General features: G+C 42.3%; 1 protein-coding gene across 2 annotated transcripts in view; it reads left to right on the top strand.

Annotated features, from left to right (window-relative positions):
• The window catches only part of LOC113159398 (spectrin beta chain, non-erythrocytic 1-like), an 87,158-nt gene that overhangs the window by 15,687 nt on the left and 56,398 nt on the right, over window positions 1-15,073 (top strand). For both annotated transcript variants that reach the window (XR_003298621.1, XM_026356060.1), the window contains exon 2: window positions 9,842-10,138. Coding sequence is in view for 1 of the 2 variants with exons in the window: in XM_026356060.1 (XP_026211845.1) it covers window positions 9,991-10,138 (148 nt within the window). In the remaining variant the exon portion in view is untranslated. The remainder of the gene's footprint in view (window positions 1-9,841; window positions 10,139-15,073) is intronic.

Genomic DNA, 15,073 nt, shown 5'->3' on the forward strand with positions numbered 1-15,073 from the left:
ATGTATTTAGTTTGAAACCATGAACAACGTTAATGGAAGTCCTAAGTCTATTTGTGTCCGACAGTAAGGAATGGTGGACATGGCCCGTGTCGGAACAGGGAGCAAGACAGCATCCTTCTTTTGATGACAGTTGCTTAGCAACAGTGTTCTCGCAACCTAAACCACTTGAATGCCGAGCAGACTGTTTATGTGACTCCTCGTGTCAAATATGTGACCTCACGACTTCCATTTGGGGTCAACAACAGTCGATCTGAGCAGAGAATTCACTGTAAAATGTCAGAAACATGAAGAAATGGAATTTTACAAACGGCACAACACAACAACGGCTCTGTGTGTTTTCAGTGGTTTCAGATTCAGAGAGATACTCGCTCTGTGTCGCCCACATCCTCCCACTCTTTGAGCGCCATCACACCATCCATCTACTGTGTAACACACAGAGTAGTAACCTCATTAGTAGCTGTTTATATATGGACCTCTAAGGGCTTCAGCCTCTGGAGACAGTCCCCCCTCCCACTATCAGTAGGCATTTCTCTGTGAATGTTTAGTTAGAATCATTTTTACCCATAAATTAGGCTCAAATTATCCAGTGAACAGTGAAACGCTAGTGTAAAATCACCAGTCAGAATTAATTGGCCTGGTGGCTAATGCTCGTTAGCAGCTGTCTGCAGACATCACACTGGTGTCTTGTTGAAACAGTTCAGACTCTGTGCCGAGACTTATTAAACTGGAGACATGCTCGGCTTAGTCGAAGCATCTGCTGCTGACGGTCTCTCACTGTATGAGACAGCCTGGATTCTTTTTAACATGTTTAGTGAGGGAAGCTTCGCAGGTGGTGCATCTCTTTTAGTATCTGACTCACCTGTGTGCAGGAAAAGTAATGACTCGTCCCCAGGCTTGAGAAATTCCGATGTTTGACCTTATGGCTGAGCCACCTACCGACTATAATGTTCCCCTGATTTTGAAAATATGAAACGTACAACAGGACTAACCAGTCTTCATTTATAGAGGAGATAAAAAAGGTCCTGGTGCCTTTTCTGGTGAAAGAGAAACAAAATACTTGAGCTGAAGCAGATCGTAACTTCCACCCATGAAGCTTCTGACACTTTCACATCTACTCTACAGATTTTTACCGAATCTGTTCCTTTTTGGACATTGGATTTGGACGAGTCAACCTCTGCTGTGGCCATAAGAACGCAGGTCCAGGCCTGATCTGCTGCAGCGCTTCCACACACGTCATGGCTCTGGGTCTGATGTCAGTTCGAGTGGACGTTCTCTGAAAAACATTATTTCCTCTGGGTCAGTTCCACAGTGCTTAGTTTTAAACTGGTTCTTTGTGTTTCAACAGCCAAAGAGTCTTTTCTCAGTCCAGGAGAACTGGTTCGTGGGTGTTACCAACTCTAGTCTAGAACCAGGGCTGGATTATTGTGAGAGTCTGAGCCTTTATACAACTGTAGCACGTGGTTCAAGTCTGGGACCATAGTCAGCCTGCAGCTGTTCTGTGTGCGATGATTCAGATCATCCACATTAAGGAGGAAGCTTCAAAATGAATTTCTAATATTATGAATGTGTAAATATTCCCCACTTTTCCAAACATACTTTGCCCATAAACATATTTTCCATAGATTATATTTGAGCCACAGTGGTATTTTTATTAATTCTAATAGAAATTTGATCTAAGTTAGCAGAAAGTAGAAGAGTGCAGAGAAGAGTCAGTAAATAGGGAGCGACTTCACACAGAGAGGCAGAAAACTGAAAACTGTTCTGCAGCATTTGCTGCTTCCTCGACTTGTCTGATCCTTTTCTTCCTATCGCCTCCGTCTCTGTCTCCCGTGTTACTACAGACCGTCTGTCAGCCTGAGACATCGCCCTGTTCTGCTTCATCATCTTCGTGTGTGTTTGTGTCCTGAGCTGCACGGTTATGAGACACGACTGGAAGTCATTCCTGCATTTTATGAGCTGCCATACACCGACGACGGGGGGTGGGGGTCTCAGGCTGATGCAACAATATGACATCTTCATTTCCTGGTGGAACAAAGGATGGCGTGTGTCCTCGGCTGTTACTGGTTGAAGCACTCAGGACCCTCATTGATAATTAATAGATCGCATGCAGCAGCGTGCTTAACAGTACATTAATGTGTGTGTGTCTAACAACAGTAAAGATCGCAACACAAACAGGACAGCAGACTTAAATAAAGCTGCAAGTTAACACACTAACATGATTAATTCATGGTGAAGTTATCAAATATAGATCCACAGAAATACTCCACAGCACAGCACTGTTCCCATGTTGTTGGCTGCAGCTCTGTCGTATCAGTTAAGTCCTGATATTCAGTCCAGAGAGAATGAAATAGTGTGGAATGCAAATAAACCACCAAAGCAGGACAGCAACACACTACGGTTTAAAACATGTTTGAATCGATCGAGCAGCAAAGATCATCAGTAGACAGAGTTTTATGTTCTTATATAAAACGTCCTGTTTTTACTGATAAATGACTGAAGCAAATATAAAATGTGCATTTAAAAATCAAAATAACTAGATAAATGTTGAAGGATGTGAATCACGTGATGAAGATACTGGAAGCTTCCAGCTCTTCAAGCTTTTCTTAGTTCAGTTCATTGTCTCTCTGATAATCTTGTGTTGTACTGGAGATCAGTCAGCCCAGGGTTTTTAGGAATTACTACTATTTGGAGTCAGTCTCTTGAACGTCTTTATTTCTTGTCTCCGTCGGTTTTTCTGTGGTTTCTTTTATCTGAATCTTTGCTCTGGAGAAAAAAAAACACTCGCCTGACTGGACAAATGTGCTCACATGACTTATTGATGGCACGCAGCTGCTCTGAGGAGCTGGCTCTGCTTGGTTCACTTTGGGTTTGCCTGTCTGCTCTGGTTAGTTGGGTTTGGTTCAGGACAGTTGGACGACAGACAGACTAACACCTTCTCCGTCGGTCACCACTGTTTGTGCGCAGCGACACATGATCAGAATCAGAGTCCAGGAAACTTTGATGCATTGATATTTGATTAAATAAAGCTCAGCTACAGGATGGGAGTAGAAATGTGAACCAGTGTAAGAGAGTGTGAGAACAGTGAAACTCCTTTTGAACTTTCACCACTAATTAAGTAAATATAACAGTTACCAACAGTAACTGGACCCAGAAATCGTCCTGATTGTCTCCTTGACGAGAACCTAACTGAAAATATGAACAATTTTAACCACAGTGTCGTAGATTTAGTTATTCAATTATTTTACAGTTGAAACATCAAACATAGCTGTGATGGAGCTGAGTGTAAAAACAGACGGTGCTGCTTCCTCAACAGTAAAATAACGTTTCCCTGAATGCCTCATTAGGGTGAGACTGAGAGGGGAGAGGTCAAAGGTCAACGAGCTGCTGAGGGCTGGATAATTCTGTCAGGACACACGCAAACACACACACACACACACACACAATAGTAATTAACCACGTACAGTGTTGTGTGTGTGTGTGTGTAGTTTTTGGATGATTACTTTCATGCTGCAGCGGCCATGTTGGAGGGTCTCTGATGAGAGAGCAGCTCACTGAAGTCTGATTTAGGAGAAGTGGATTTAAAGTTTGGGATTTAAAGCAGCAGGATTAGGATGTGGTTACAATATGTTCTCTCTCTCTCTGTCTGTCTGTTCACTCATGTGCTCGATCACCCCCTCGGTTTCTCTCTGCCAGCTCTGGGTGTGATCTCATCCCCTCCGACTGCTGACACATTCCTTTACTTTCAGCCTTTTATTCCTTCACTCTTTTGTGTGTGTGTGTGTGTGTGTGTGTGTGTGTGTGTGTGTGTGTGTGTGTGTGTGTGTTTGTGTGTGTGTCACTCTTTCACATGACGGAGCAGAGAGGCCCCGGAAACAGACTGAATGGTTTTATCTTATCCAGCTAAAGACCTGGATAGACTCAGTGTTTGTGCATCAGGACCGACCAACGAAAGAATTTAACTGATGTTCAGTATTTATTTTCTCCTTCTTTTGAGTGTTTTGCAGCATCTCCTCTTCTCATTACAAATGTTCCTATTTAGCGATTAGCAGGTGTGGGATGGTTTGGATGTACGGAAACTTTCACTGGGTTGATTTGATGCTTGAAAGAAAAAAAACCATGATGATGCTCAGACATGTTTTGCAGTAATAAGAAGTGTTGTCTGTGATTTCTGGTTATTGGTATCATAAAAATATCTGTATCATGTGTTTGTGCTGATATTTGACTTTGACTTTGATATTTGAGTGACTCTGAGGAGGAAAATATATTTTGATGCAGATTACATTAATGCAGCAGACTTTTATTTTTACAGTGTGATCAAATGAGGTCTGTTGCTTGTGTTTGTTCTGACGCTGCAGCTGTGACTGTGTTTCCAGGCTCTGCCTCACTGTTTGCCTTCCTCTGATGGATCTCGTGAAAAGAAGAGAGCAGAGTTTAGCATGTGTACGTTTGTTTTTGGCCCATTGGCGCATCGATCGATCAGTGTAACCATGGCAACCACTAACTGCATTTGCAGTTAACCTTCTCAGATAACCTAATTAAACAGCAGAGACGCTGACTGTCCTGCTGACCATAAAACTGTGACAGAGATGGTATGTTTGCAGTACTTCCTTCAGTGTATCAGCACTTTCCACACTTTGACTGAAGTCGTTGATCAAATTAATGAAAGAGATGCGTAAACATTCAGCTGTCTCCACTCCAACAGCAGTAAAGAGGTGTGTGTGTGTGTGTGTGTGTGTGTGTGTGTGTGTGTGTGTGTGTGTGTGTGTGTGTGTGTGTGTGTGTGTGTGTGTGTGTGTGTGTGTGTGTGTGTGTGTGTGTGTGTGTGTGAGTCCAACAGGAAGTGAAGACCAGTCAGCTGACGTGTAAAAAATTAAACCTGCTGCTTCGTCCGACACAATAATTACACAGGAAGAGTGTGAACTCTTTTGTCTCGGTGTGATTCACACAGACGCTGTTCATGTGTCAGTTTGTCTTTCTCATAACAAAACTGACACAGGAGACAATAACACAGCAGTTTGTGCTCTGTCATTTTAACAATCGCTGTCAGAACGCAGAGGATTCAGTTCAGGGTGAAGCGCTCCTGGATTTGTCCTGGTTCTCCCTGCATGATGCAGTCCATGCTGCTGCTGAGTATTTGACAAAAGGGTTTCATGATAAAACTCATGTCAAGTGATGAAACATCTGCAGTGTGACTCATAGTATCTTCCCGTCCCTCTCCTCCTCCTCAGACCTGTGCTGAGACGCCGCCTCCGGCGCTGGACGGCAGCGCTGCTGACGTGGAGCCTCTGTGTTTGATGCTGTTTGAGTTTGATGGTGTCAGGTCAGATAACTGGTGCTGCCCTACATGGCTCTGTGTGGCCTACATAACACTGCAGAGAGGAGGGTGATGGATGATTTCCTCACCCAGCACACACTGGCATGTCCTAAATATACATATATACCTGTGTGTATGTGTGATTCCAGGTTGCAGTGACCTTGAACAGAAACGTGTTTATGGTGTTTCTGTAGGTTTAGATCTGAATCATGAAGCTTGTTCCAGTTTGTGTTCTTATCAAGTCTATTCCTCATTCTACATTTTGAAAATGTGACATTTCAGAAGCACAGAGGACTTTTTGCTGCGAGGTTGCACATGAACCAGAGTGTTTGTGGTGTGTAGGTGTGTGGTCCATGTGTATGGATGTGTAGGTGTATGTGTAACACTGCAGTGAGGGTTCAGCATTGGAGCCGCGGCTGCGGTGCAGGCGCCTCGTCCTGCGTGGGAGTTTAAACGCCGCTCAGGACTCTGCTGGATCCCCGTTGCCATGGTGAACAATTGATACTTGAATTGCAAAATTGTCCAGGACCTAAAAATACAGAGAATTGAAGAGACCGAGCTGAGATTCATCAGTTTTTCCATCTGTACCCGACAGAACAACACGTTACTTAAGTGAATAAAACCGTTAATGTGCTTCATGTTCACGCTGACATCAGATGGTCTCACAGGTAACTCGCTCAGTCGATGCTGTAACGAGGAGAAAAATCCACTTGTGGATCCTGACAGCAGGTCAAGCTGCAGATTGTTGGTCTTCACAGATCACATGAATAGAACTGATTAGATTTTATTATGGATCCAGTATGTAAGATCCATATGTTGTCTGTTTAGTTCTTCTCTCCTTTATTTCCTACTTCAACTAAACCCTGGATGTTTGAATGCAGGACTTTTACTTTGAAAAGACAATAAATCTGCAGTTTCTCCTTTTATTTCACAAACGTGAGCGTCTGCAGCACTTGGTTATAGTTTTAACTCCCAGAGAATGAATTCATCCGACTCACTGGTTTTCTTGTTATGTGGCTAATGTTTTGGACTGTGCGTGTTCGTCTCCTCTGATCTGTAGAGGAAGACTCTAAGATGCCTTTTTCTTCCAGATGTTTGTGCTCGTCTTCATTTTCTGCTGCAGCTCTTTGATATTAACTCTCTCTGTAATTTGGCTTCGGTGTCGAAGTTTTTCTTTTCGTGAAGCTCCAGCCGAGAGCCTTTGTGCTGCTGTCTGCAGCTTGACGAGTGGGCACAATGCATGCTGGTACAGCAGTAACCATGGTGATCTGTGGTTTTGGCTTGATAATGTCCGCCTTTGGTTGTAGACTCAGAGCAGGAGAAAAGAAAAGATGTGACATAATTTATGAAAGATATTAAAGTCTGAATGTTTGACACTGTTTCCTTTCTGCACTCCCTGAATTCTAATCAGTAATCAGCACTAGGACACTTGAAATACTGGAAATGCTTCAAAGCAGCTTCTGCTAGTTTCATTTTAAGGAAGACTTTAAATCAACATGCAGTTCTGCATAATACATAATAGTCTGGTATTTCTAAACTGTACTTCATCTGTACTGCGTTTTATGTTTTACTGAAAAGTGAACTGGAGACAGAAATAAAAATAATGTAGTTTACCTGAGAACGTAAACTTTATTATTATTATTATTACTATTATTATTATTATTATTATTATTATTATTATTACGAGGTCAGTTCAACATTTAAACGTGCAGCTCTGAAAGGAGGTCTCTGCAGCAGCTGATCTGGAGCTTTGGATTGATTGACTTTGTCAGTTGTTGTCACTTTTTATACGTTTTCTCGTTTTCTTCTCTTTATCGTTGAATTTTTATAAGGTATTGAAATCTGCAGCATGTTAATGCCACAGGGAGTGAAGAGAGCTTTAATAAGAGCTGAATGCAGCAGAGGATGCTGGGGGGTGAGAGAGGTGGGAGGAGGATGTGGGCGAGAGCCGGAGAGGAGCGGAGCGATCCATGTGACGCTGGAACGATGCTCAGAAAGAAATAAAGCAGAAAACCAGGACATCTCGACCTCTGCAGCTCAGGCTGTTCTTTTATCAAATATCAAGAATCTAATGAATGTTCTTCATTAATCAGTTAGAACAGTTCCGATTCCCTGAATATGTTTTCCGTTGTTTGTTTTGAGGCCAAACTAACAAATAGTCAGTGTCAAAGAAAAGCATCAAATCCTCACGTGCATCAACTTGTGCTTTAAGACACGAATCCTCCATTTATCCAAATGGCTGCAGATCAGTTTTCTGCCAATCAACAGTATTACAGTCAGTATTCTTTACTAAGAGCTGCTGTAACATCGTTTAACAGTCCAATGTTTCCTTCACTCATCCTGTCGTCTCTCTATTTCTGTCCTTCCTGTTTCCACACAATGTCATTACCGTCTCTCCTCCCTTATCTCTCCTTTCTCTCTCTATTCTCTCCATCTCTTGCTATAAATAACATGCAGAGCCAGTGTAACCAGTCATTTGTCCCTCTCCCTCCACTTACGACTTTTCTCGTCCGTCCTTTCTCAGATGACGAGTTGGCGTTCACCTGCAGCAACAATCACCTGATGATGATGATGATGATGATGATGAATGAACAACAGTTTATTAAAAGTCTGATTAATTAATCAGAAGCTACTGTCAGGAGACAACTGCCCTTACTCATCTTTATTCCCCTCTTCTGTAGAAAAATTCAAATGTTTTTAGTTAAAGTTGTTAAGTGGAATATGAAGAAACGTTTAACTGAAACAAATATTCAGCTTTTTTACTGTAATTCAGCTTCATGGGAAGTCTGGTTTCAAGTGAAGGAGCTTTACCGTGAGGTTTAGAGATGTATGTAGCAGTGGGCTGCACTTTTTTTTTTTTATCCCATATTAGTTGCGTTTCAGCAAATAGTCCTGATTAAAGCTGCGCTGAATTAGCTGCTGGCAGATGCTGTTTGCAGTGTAGTCATGCACACGCCGACAGTTTTCACAGATAAACGTGAAATTCCTCAGGAAAGTTCTGCAGCTGTGCAACTGTGAAGCTCTTCACATGCTCACCTCACTGTCCTACAGTGACACACCTTCTAACGACTCCGTGTGTGTGTCTGTGTGTTTTATTTCTTCTGCATGAGTTCACATTGAGTTAACTTCACTTTGGCAACACACACACACACACACACACACACACACACACACATACACACACACACACAGCTCCATTGGTAGCGTATTTTTAGCGTAGCAACACAAGCAGCTCCAGCCTGACTGGTCGTTGAGCTGCATGTGGGTGGCAGCAGACACACACACACACACACACAGTATCAGTGTGTATCTGTGCTTCTGCTCAGAGGAACAGGCGTTGATCTGCAGTCTCTCCTGTTGCTCGAGGAGCAGCAGTGGACCGATCTGAGCCCGGTGTTCGACAAACATGAATCTTCTTCATCTCGGTTTCCTAGAGGCCAAAGTGATGTAGGTCTGTCTGACGAACGAGGAAACAATATTTATCAATTCATTCATTTTGTCATCACTCGACTTTATTGTTAAGTTAATTTAACCAGAAAGCAAAGATTTCTTCATTATAGCTGCAGAACTGAATTAATTTTTTCCTCTGTAAAACATCTGGAATCAGTGTGTTTCCTTGAGAACAGTTATTATTATCAGATTTCTCATTGTATTTGATAAATAGTTCAGATGATGATGTTCAGCGATGGAGTCTCTTTACAATGTGCAGGGACACGACACGTCTGAGACAACAGGAAAAACATCCTGAGGCTGAGCTCTGGCCTGAGCGTCTGTTTGGAACTGGTGTGTCTGAGCCACTGGGGTGTTTTTCTGTCGAGTCATGGTGCCTTTTGCTGATTGCGGGATCCACAGAGACTCAGGCTGTGCTGAGTCGTGCTGCTGAGTCGCTGCTTTCTGTTTACCTGCTCAGTTCATTCAGTGACAGTGAACACACCGTCTGCATTTGAAAAAATGTTGCAGCTCGTTTATTTAGCAGCTCTTAAACTGTTTACAGGTAAAACTGATTCACTGCATGATGACATGTCACATGTCACATGACAATTGTTTTTTCCATTAAATAATTGTTAGATGTTAGTTTTTACTGGTGTGTGTGTGTGTGTGTGTGTGTGTGTGTGTGTGAGATCTTGCAGTGACGTCTTGTGACCAGTAGGGGGAACTCTTCTCTCAATTTAGAGAGAAACTTGGTGCAGCCCATAGAGTCGCTGTAAGACTCCTCAGCCAATCAGAGAGCAGAGTCACGGTCACATGACATTCACAGGCCAGTTATATTTATGCATTATGTCTGTTGTATTTGTATTAATGTACTTTTGATATTAGTGAGTACTTAAATACTCCTGATATATAAAATGAACATTAAATGGCTCCTACAGTAAAACCCCATCATCACACTGGCCCCTGGGGGGCCCACAGCACCACACCTCCACCACCTCTCTGTGCTGAGGATGGTTTTAGAACCTGTGACCGTGTTTCCAGGTTCTGTTTCCTCCACTAACTCGGCCTCTGTTGTCTCTGTTTTGATCTCTGCAGGTTTTAGGACGAGCCTCTCGGCCTGCCAGTCAGAGCCGGTCCGAGTGTGTGTCTGTGTGTGTTGAGTGGGTTTGAGGGTCCCGTCGCCAACAGCAGCAGGTGGAAGGACTCGGAGGCGGGGGTGAGGGTGGAGGCGCATCGAGGTCGAGATGACGTCGGTAGCAGCGGAGTACGACCACATGGAGATCCAGCAACAGTACAGCGACGGCGTCAACAACCGCTGGGATGCAGACGACTGGGACAACGAGAACAGCTCAGCTCGGCTGTTCGAGCGCTCACGCATCAAAGCTCTGGCAGGTAGGAAGGTGGATGATGATGATGATGATGATGATGATGATGATGATGGATGGAGAGAGGGATGGATGATGGTGATAAGAGGCATTTTGTTTCTTCCTTTTGATGTTTCATTCTGTGAAATGTTAAAATGATTTCATCTTGGATTTATCTTGAAGTTATTTCCTTTCCACTGATAACTTATCGCATTTTGTCGAAATATGTTCAAACATTTAACTTTTAATCCGTAATCTGCTCACGAGACTTTGTCAGCTTGAGTTTCATTGGGAGAATATGTTTCAGGTGGTTTCTCGTCAGGAGACAGCTCATGTTTTATATCTTGGATTTCCCTTAATCTGAGGCCAAAGAACTAAATGAGCCTAACAAGAGTTACCAGAATCAATTTATCAGACTAGTTTGATTTAAATCTGGATTTGGAGTTTCGTGTTTGAAGAAGTGAGAACAGGATGAAAGTGTCACAGCTGTTGTTCTGTGGGAACTCGGATCTTCGGTTCAGCTTCGTCCTGTGTGTGTTTTTGTCTTCACTCAGCAGCAGTCTGAACAGTTTCATAATCTGTGAGGTCACAGAGTTCGTGTCAATACAGAGAACAATGAGCCTTTCAAAGTAAAAGCTGCAACATGAAAAACTTGACATGTTTTCCTCCAAACACGATCAACAGCGTGTTGGAGAAAAGCAGAAACTCTGCATATGATTGATGTTTGGCTGAGTGTAGAACTTCACTGATCATACATGAGGCTTCGTCGCTCTGCAGGACTCACACCTACTCATAATCTGGACTTAACGAGCGCTAACGAGGCTCATTAGTGATCTTCAGGCTTCACTGAGACACTGACAGGCAGATATTAGAACATCTCTAACGTTTCCTCACATCATCACCTCTTTGTTGACTCATTTTGACACCACTGTGTTTTTGGTGTCAGTTAATTAAAAAATCAATTAGAAAACAAGCTAACAGTCTCTCTGAGCCAATCAGAAGCTGGCATTGTGACCTGTGACAGCAGTGCCCTCATCAGGTCAGATAGTGTAACTATACCTTTTAAAGACATTATATAAAAAGTGAAAATAGATTTTTCTAATAATCAGGAGTTATTTTAATAAACAGTTTACGTAGTAAATTATACACAGTAAAAAATCCCACACTGTCCTCAGTTGATTCATAAACTGTAGTAAAGTACAGTGATTTAGAGAGTCAAATTTGTTTTGTATCATAATTTTAATACTTGAAAATATGATTCACAGTTTTTTCAGTGTTCTCTTTTTAACAAGTTACAGTATTGATGATGATGATTGTGAGTTAAGGTTTACTGTGTGTGTGAGTGTGTGTGTGAGTGTCTGTGTGTAGTGTGTGTGTGAGTGTCTGTGTGTGTGTGTGAGTGTGTGTGTGTGTGTGTGTGTGTGTGTGTGTGTGTGTGTGTGTGTGTGTGTGTGTTACTGTAACTCTACCTCAGTCTCCACCTGCTGTTTTTATCCTGATGGTCGACTCGACTGCTTCAGTAGTGTCCCACTTCACTAAATAATTCACACCAGTGTTAAATATGCAAGAGAGGGATGATGGTGTGTGTGCGTGTGTGTGTGTGTGTGGACTTTGTGCTTCCTGCTCCTGTGTTTTGACTGAACTGTCTTCACTTAATAAAACCGAGGTCTGAACAGTTCTCGAACTTCTGCTGTAAGTTTCTTCTTTGAACTGCTGCTGATGTTAAATGATCAAAGAGACGTACATCATCTCTGCAGCTTCACATAAAACCTGCAGAGGAAACGAGTGAGAGTGGATGAAGTTCAGGAAACAGAACAGGACTTGGTGATTTAGATTATTTTGCCATGTGCTGTTTAGTTCGGGACTAATGAAAACTGTTGTTGTTTAAAAGACAAGTAATCTGCAGCTTTCTGATAATGAATTAACTGTTGAAGTCATTTTAAAAAGGACATTTTCAGCTTCCAGCTACTCAAATAGGAAAAAAAAGCATCTTTTCAACAGTAAACTGTCTGAAAACACCCCCTCTGATCATGAGGAGCAGAACATAACTGGCAGATTAATCCAACTGGAAACAGCAGCTAGTTAATGCAGGATGGAGCTGTAGCTTTACGTTTCCTGTTCTTTCACTAAAATAGCTGATTTAATAGTTGAGTTATTTATAATGCAACTGATTTCACAGAAGTAGAAGATAGAAATAAAGAAAAGTTTCCTCTTCACTCCTTCATTTCTACCGTTGGTGAATTTAGATAATGGCTGAAAGAGACACAGTCGACTGAACCATCTGATACAGATTTAAAACCTGGTTTAAAGGAGAAACTGTTGTTAAGATTTCAAACTCAAAATCATGACATAATTTCTCTCCTTTTGTTTCTAGAGTTAACTATTGTTGGACGTTTTGCGTCCCACAGTGTGTCTGAGTGCAGACGTGGTCCGATCGTCCACTTCTTCTTCTTCTTCTTCTTCTTCTCCTCCTCCTCCTCTTCCTGTTCATGCTGAGCTCAGCAGGCTGGAGGATCTGTGGGGTGGTGACATTGAATTAGTGCTGTATTCAATACAAGCTCAGTGTGCGTGTCCTTGTCCTTCCTCCTTTGATTACAAATAGAGTCTTTGTTTGTGCTTTTAATGAGCAGCAGTTTGCAGTTTTACTACCACATATACTGTAGGTGAAAGCCACTTTTTATCAGTTGTCCCTGTGCGGAGGTCACCAGCTGCTCAGTTAGCAGCAAATCAAAAATCTGTAACACAAACACGATATAACTCTGATACGACATCCATACAGTACTATCTCAGTAAAGAGCTGTGGTTTTATTTGCAGTATGTAGTAGTACAGTAACAGTAGATCTATCTGTAGCAACAGAGGAATTAGTGCTGGAAGAAGTACTGAGATGTTCATCTTAATTAGAGGGAAGTTACTACAATAGTAACTTCGACGTGCAATTAACCTCACATCATTTATTCAATTATATTTAAATCAATTAAATTACTTTCTACTGCATCCTGGGAGTAGTAGGATGCCAGTTTCAGTATTTGCAGCACTTACAGTGCTACAGTAGGTGGATACAGTACAGTACAGTACACTGTGTGTACATGCAGTACAATATGAGGAGAGATACATGACAAAAACTTTTTATGTCAGGAGGCTCTCACAGCAGCATGTGTCAGCGCGACACTGAGAATCTCTTCTTTAACAAAAACGCGATCACAACAGCCGTTAGTTGAACAACTCTACTGATCATGTTCAGAAACTGAACGGAGACTCCGGCCTTGGTTTCAGGCCTTCATCAGTTCAGCAGCGACGTCTGAAAACTGATGCTGAGACCTGAACATGTACTGGTGCTGTCAGCCTGTGTGTGTGTGTGTGTGTGTGTGTGTGTGTGGTTGAAGCTAAGTGTGTTACGCCTCCACATGATATCCTGGGAAACACAAAACCACTGGTCACCATGGAAACTCGGGCAGATCTACTTACAGTGAAGGCAGAGACAGAAGGAGAGTGTGTGATTCTTTGAGTGTGGGTGGCTTTCTCTGCATACTGTGTGTGTGTGTGTGTGTGTGTGTGTTTTTGATAAACTCACTTTCTCATCAATAAATCTGCAGTAGCACTGATAATTAAATCATAGTGTTTGTGAGCTACTGTTTTTATTGTTTCCAGAGAAAAGTTGCACTTGAAAATGTGACGCTGCCAAATAATCGTTAAGTAAAACTGAGGCGAGTGACGTTTGGTGCAGTGGATGAAGAACAGCACCTGAGTGCATGAGCCCTGATGTGCATCGACCTGTCAGGACCTTGTCTGCAGCCCTGATCCGTTTCTGGTAACTGTGCAGTTTCTGACTTTGGAGCAGCTCAGAATAGCCGCTAAGAGTTGTCATGGCAGGAAGGATGAAAGAGCTGCTCCACAGAATCTGAATCTACATCTAGTACTTTGAATGTCTGCTGAGATTTATTGTCATCAGACGGTTCAATCAAAGCTACTGTAACATAATCAGACAGTGAAACAACAGAACCCGACAGAACCCGAAGATACCTGCTCAGGTCGGGTCAGGGTCATTCTTAGAAACGTAAGAGAAAGAACCCAAATCAACAGGAAACCAGGTCCCCACGTCGTTGAAGGGCCTTGAAAATCTGGACTGAAGCTTTCACGTGATGACAATTCACTCAACCGCTCAATAATTGGAACCAGGAACAGTCGAGGTTCCCCACAGAGAGACACACACACACACTCACTTCCTGTTCAGATGGTGGAATGCTGGGAATGTCGGTGTGTCTGTTTGTTCTGTGTCCGTGATTGTGTGTGGTTTGGAAAACATCAGAGAAAGTGAAAGTAAAGACGCTTTCTTTTCTTCTTCCTACTCTTCTGTTATGTTTCTTCTGCTTGTTCCTGTTTCTGATTTCATTCTTTATTTCCACATATCTTTTTGTTGTATCACTTCATTTTCTTATTAATTATTTCCGCTCCTCCTCCATTTCTCTGTTTTTTGCAGGTTCTTTACTTTTCTGTGACAACACAGTAAATATCTTTGGGTTTTGCACTGTTGGTCGGACGAAACAAAACTTTTTAAGTGAATTCTTTTTACAACATTTGTGGACTGATTAGTGAATCTAGCTATTGAAAAATAATAAGACATGAGTCTATAGTGGAAATAAACACAAGGCACAGCTCTGAAGAACGATTTAAAACAAACTAGACGAGGATTATAAAATGAAACAAGAGAAAACTGAAGTTGCCAAATATTGAAATGCGACACACTTCCCTCCAACCGGGCCAAGACCGGCTGACGCGACTTCACCCACATTCTCCTCTACACTGGATTCATAATAACAAAGTGGTTGGTCTCCTGTTGGGATCAAACATTTTGTGTAAAAGAAATCTCTCATGGATTTGGAAACCTTAACAAATTGGGGACAAGTGCTGCTCCACTTTAACATCCACCCGCTCCATTAAACAGACCACACAGCAAAGATCTCA

The sequence above is a fragment of the Anabas testudineus genome, chromosome 15, assembly GCF_900324465.2.
Source record: "Anabas testudineus chromosome 15, fAnaTes1.2, whole genome shotgun sequence".
Taxonomy (NCBI): Eukaryota; Metazoa; Chordata; class Actinopteri; order Anabantiformes; family Anabantidae; genus Anabas; species Anabas testudineus.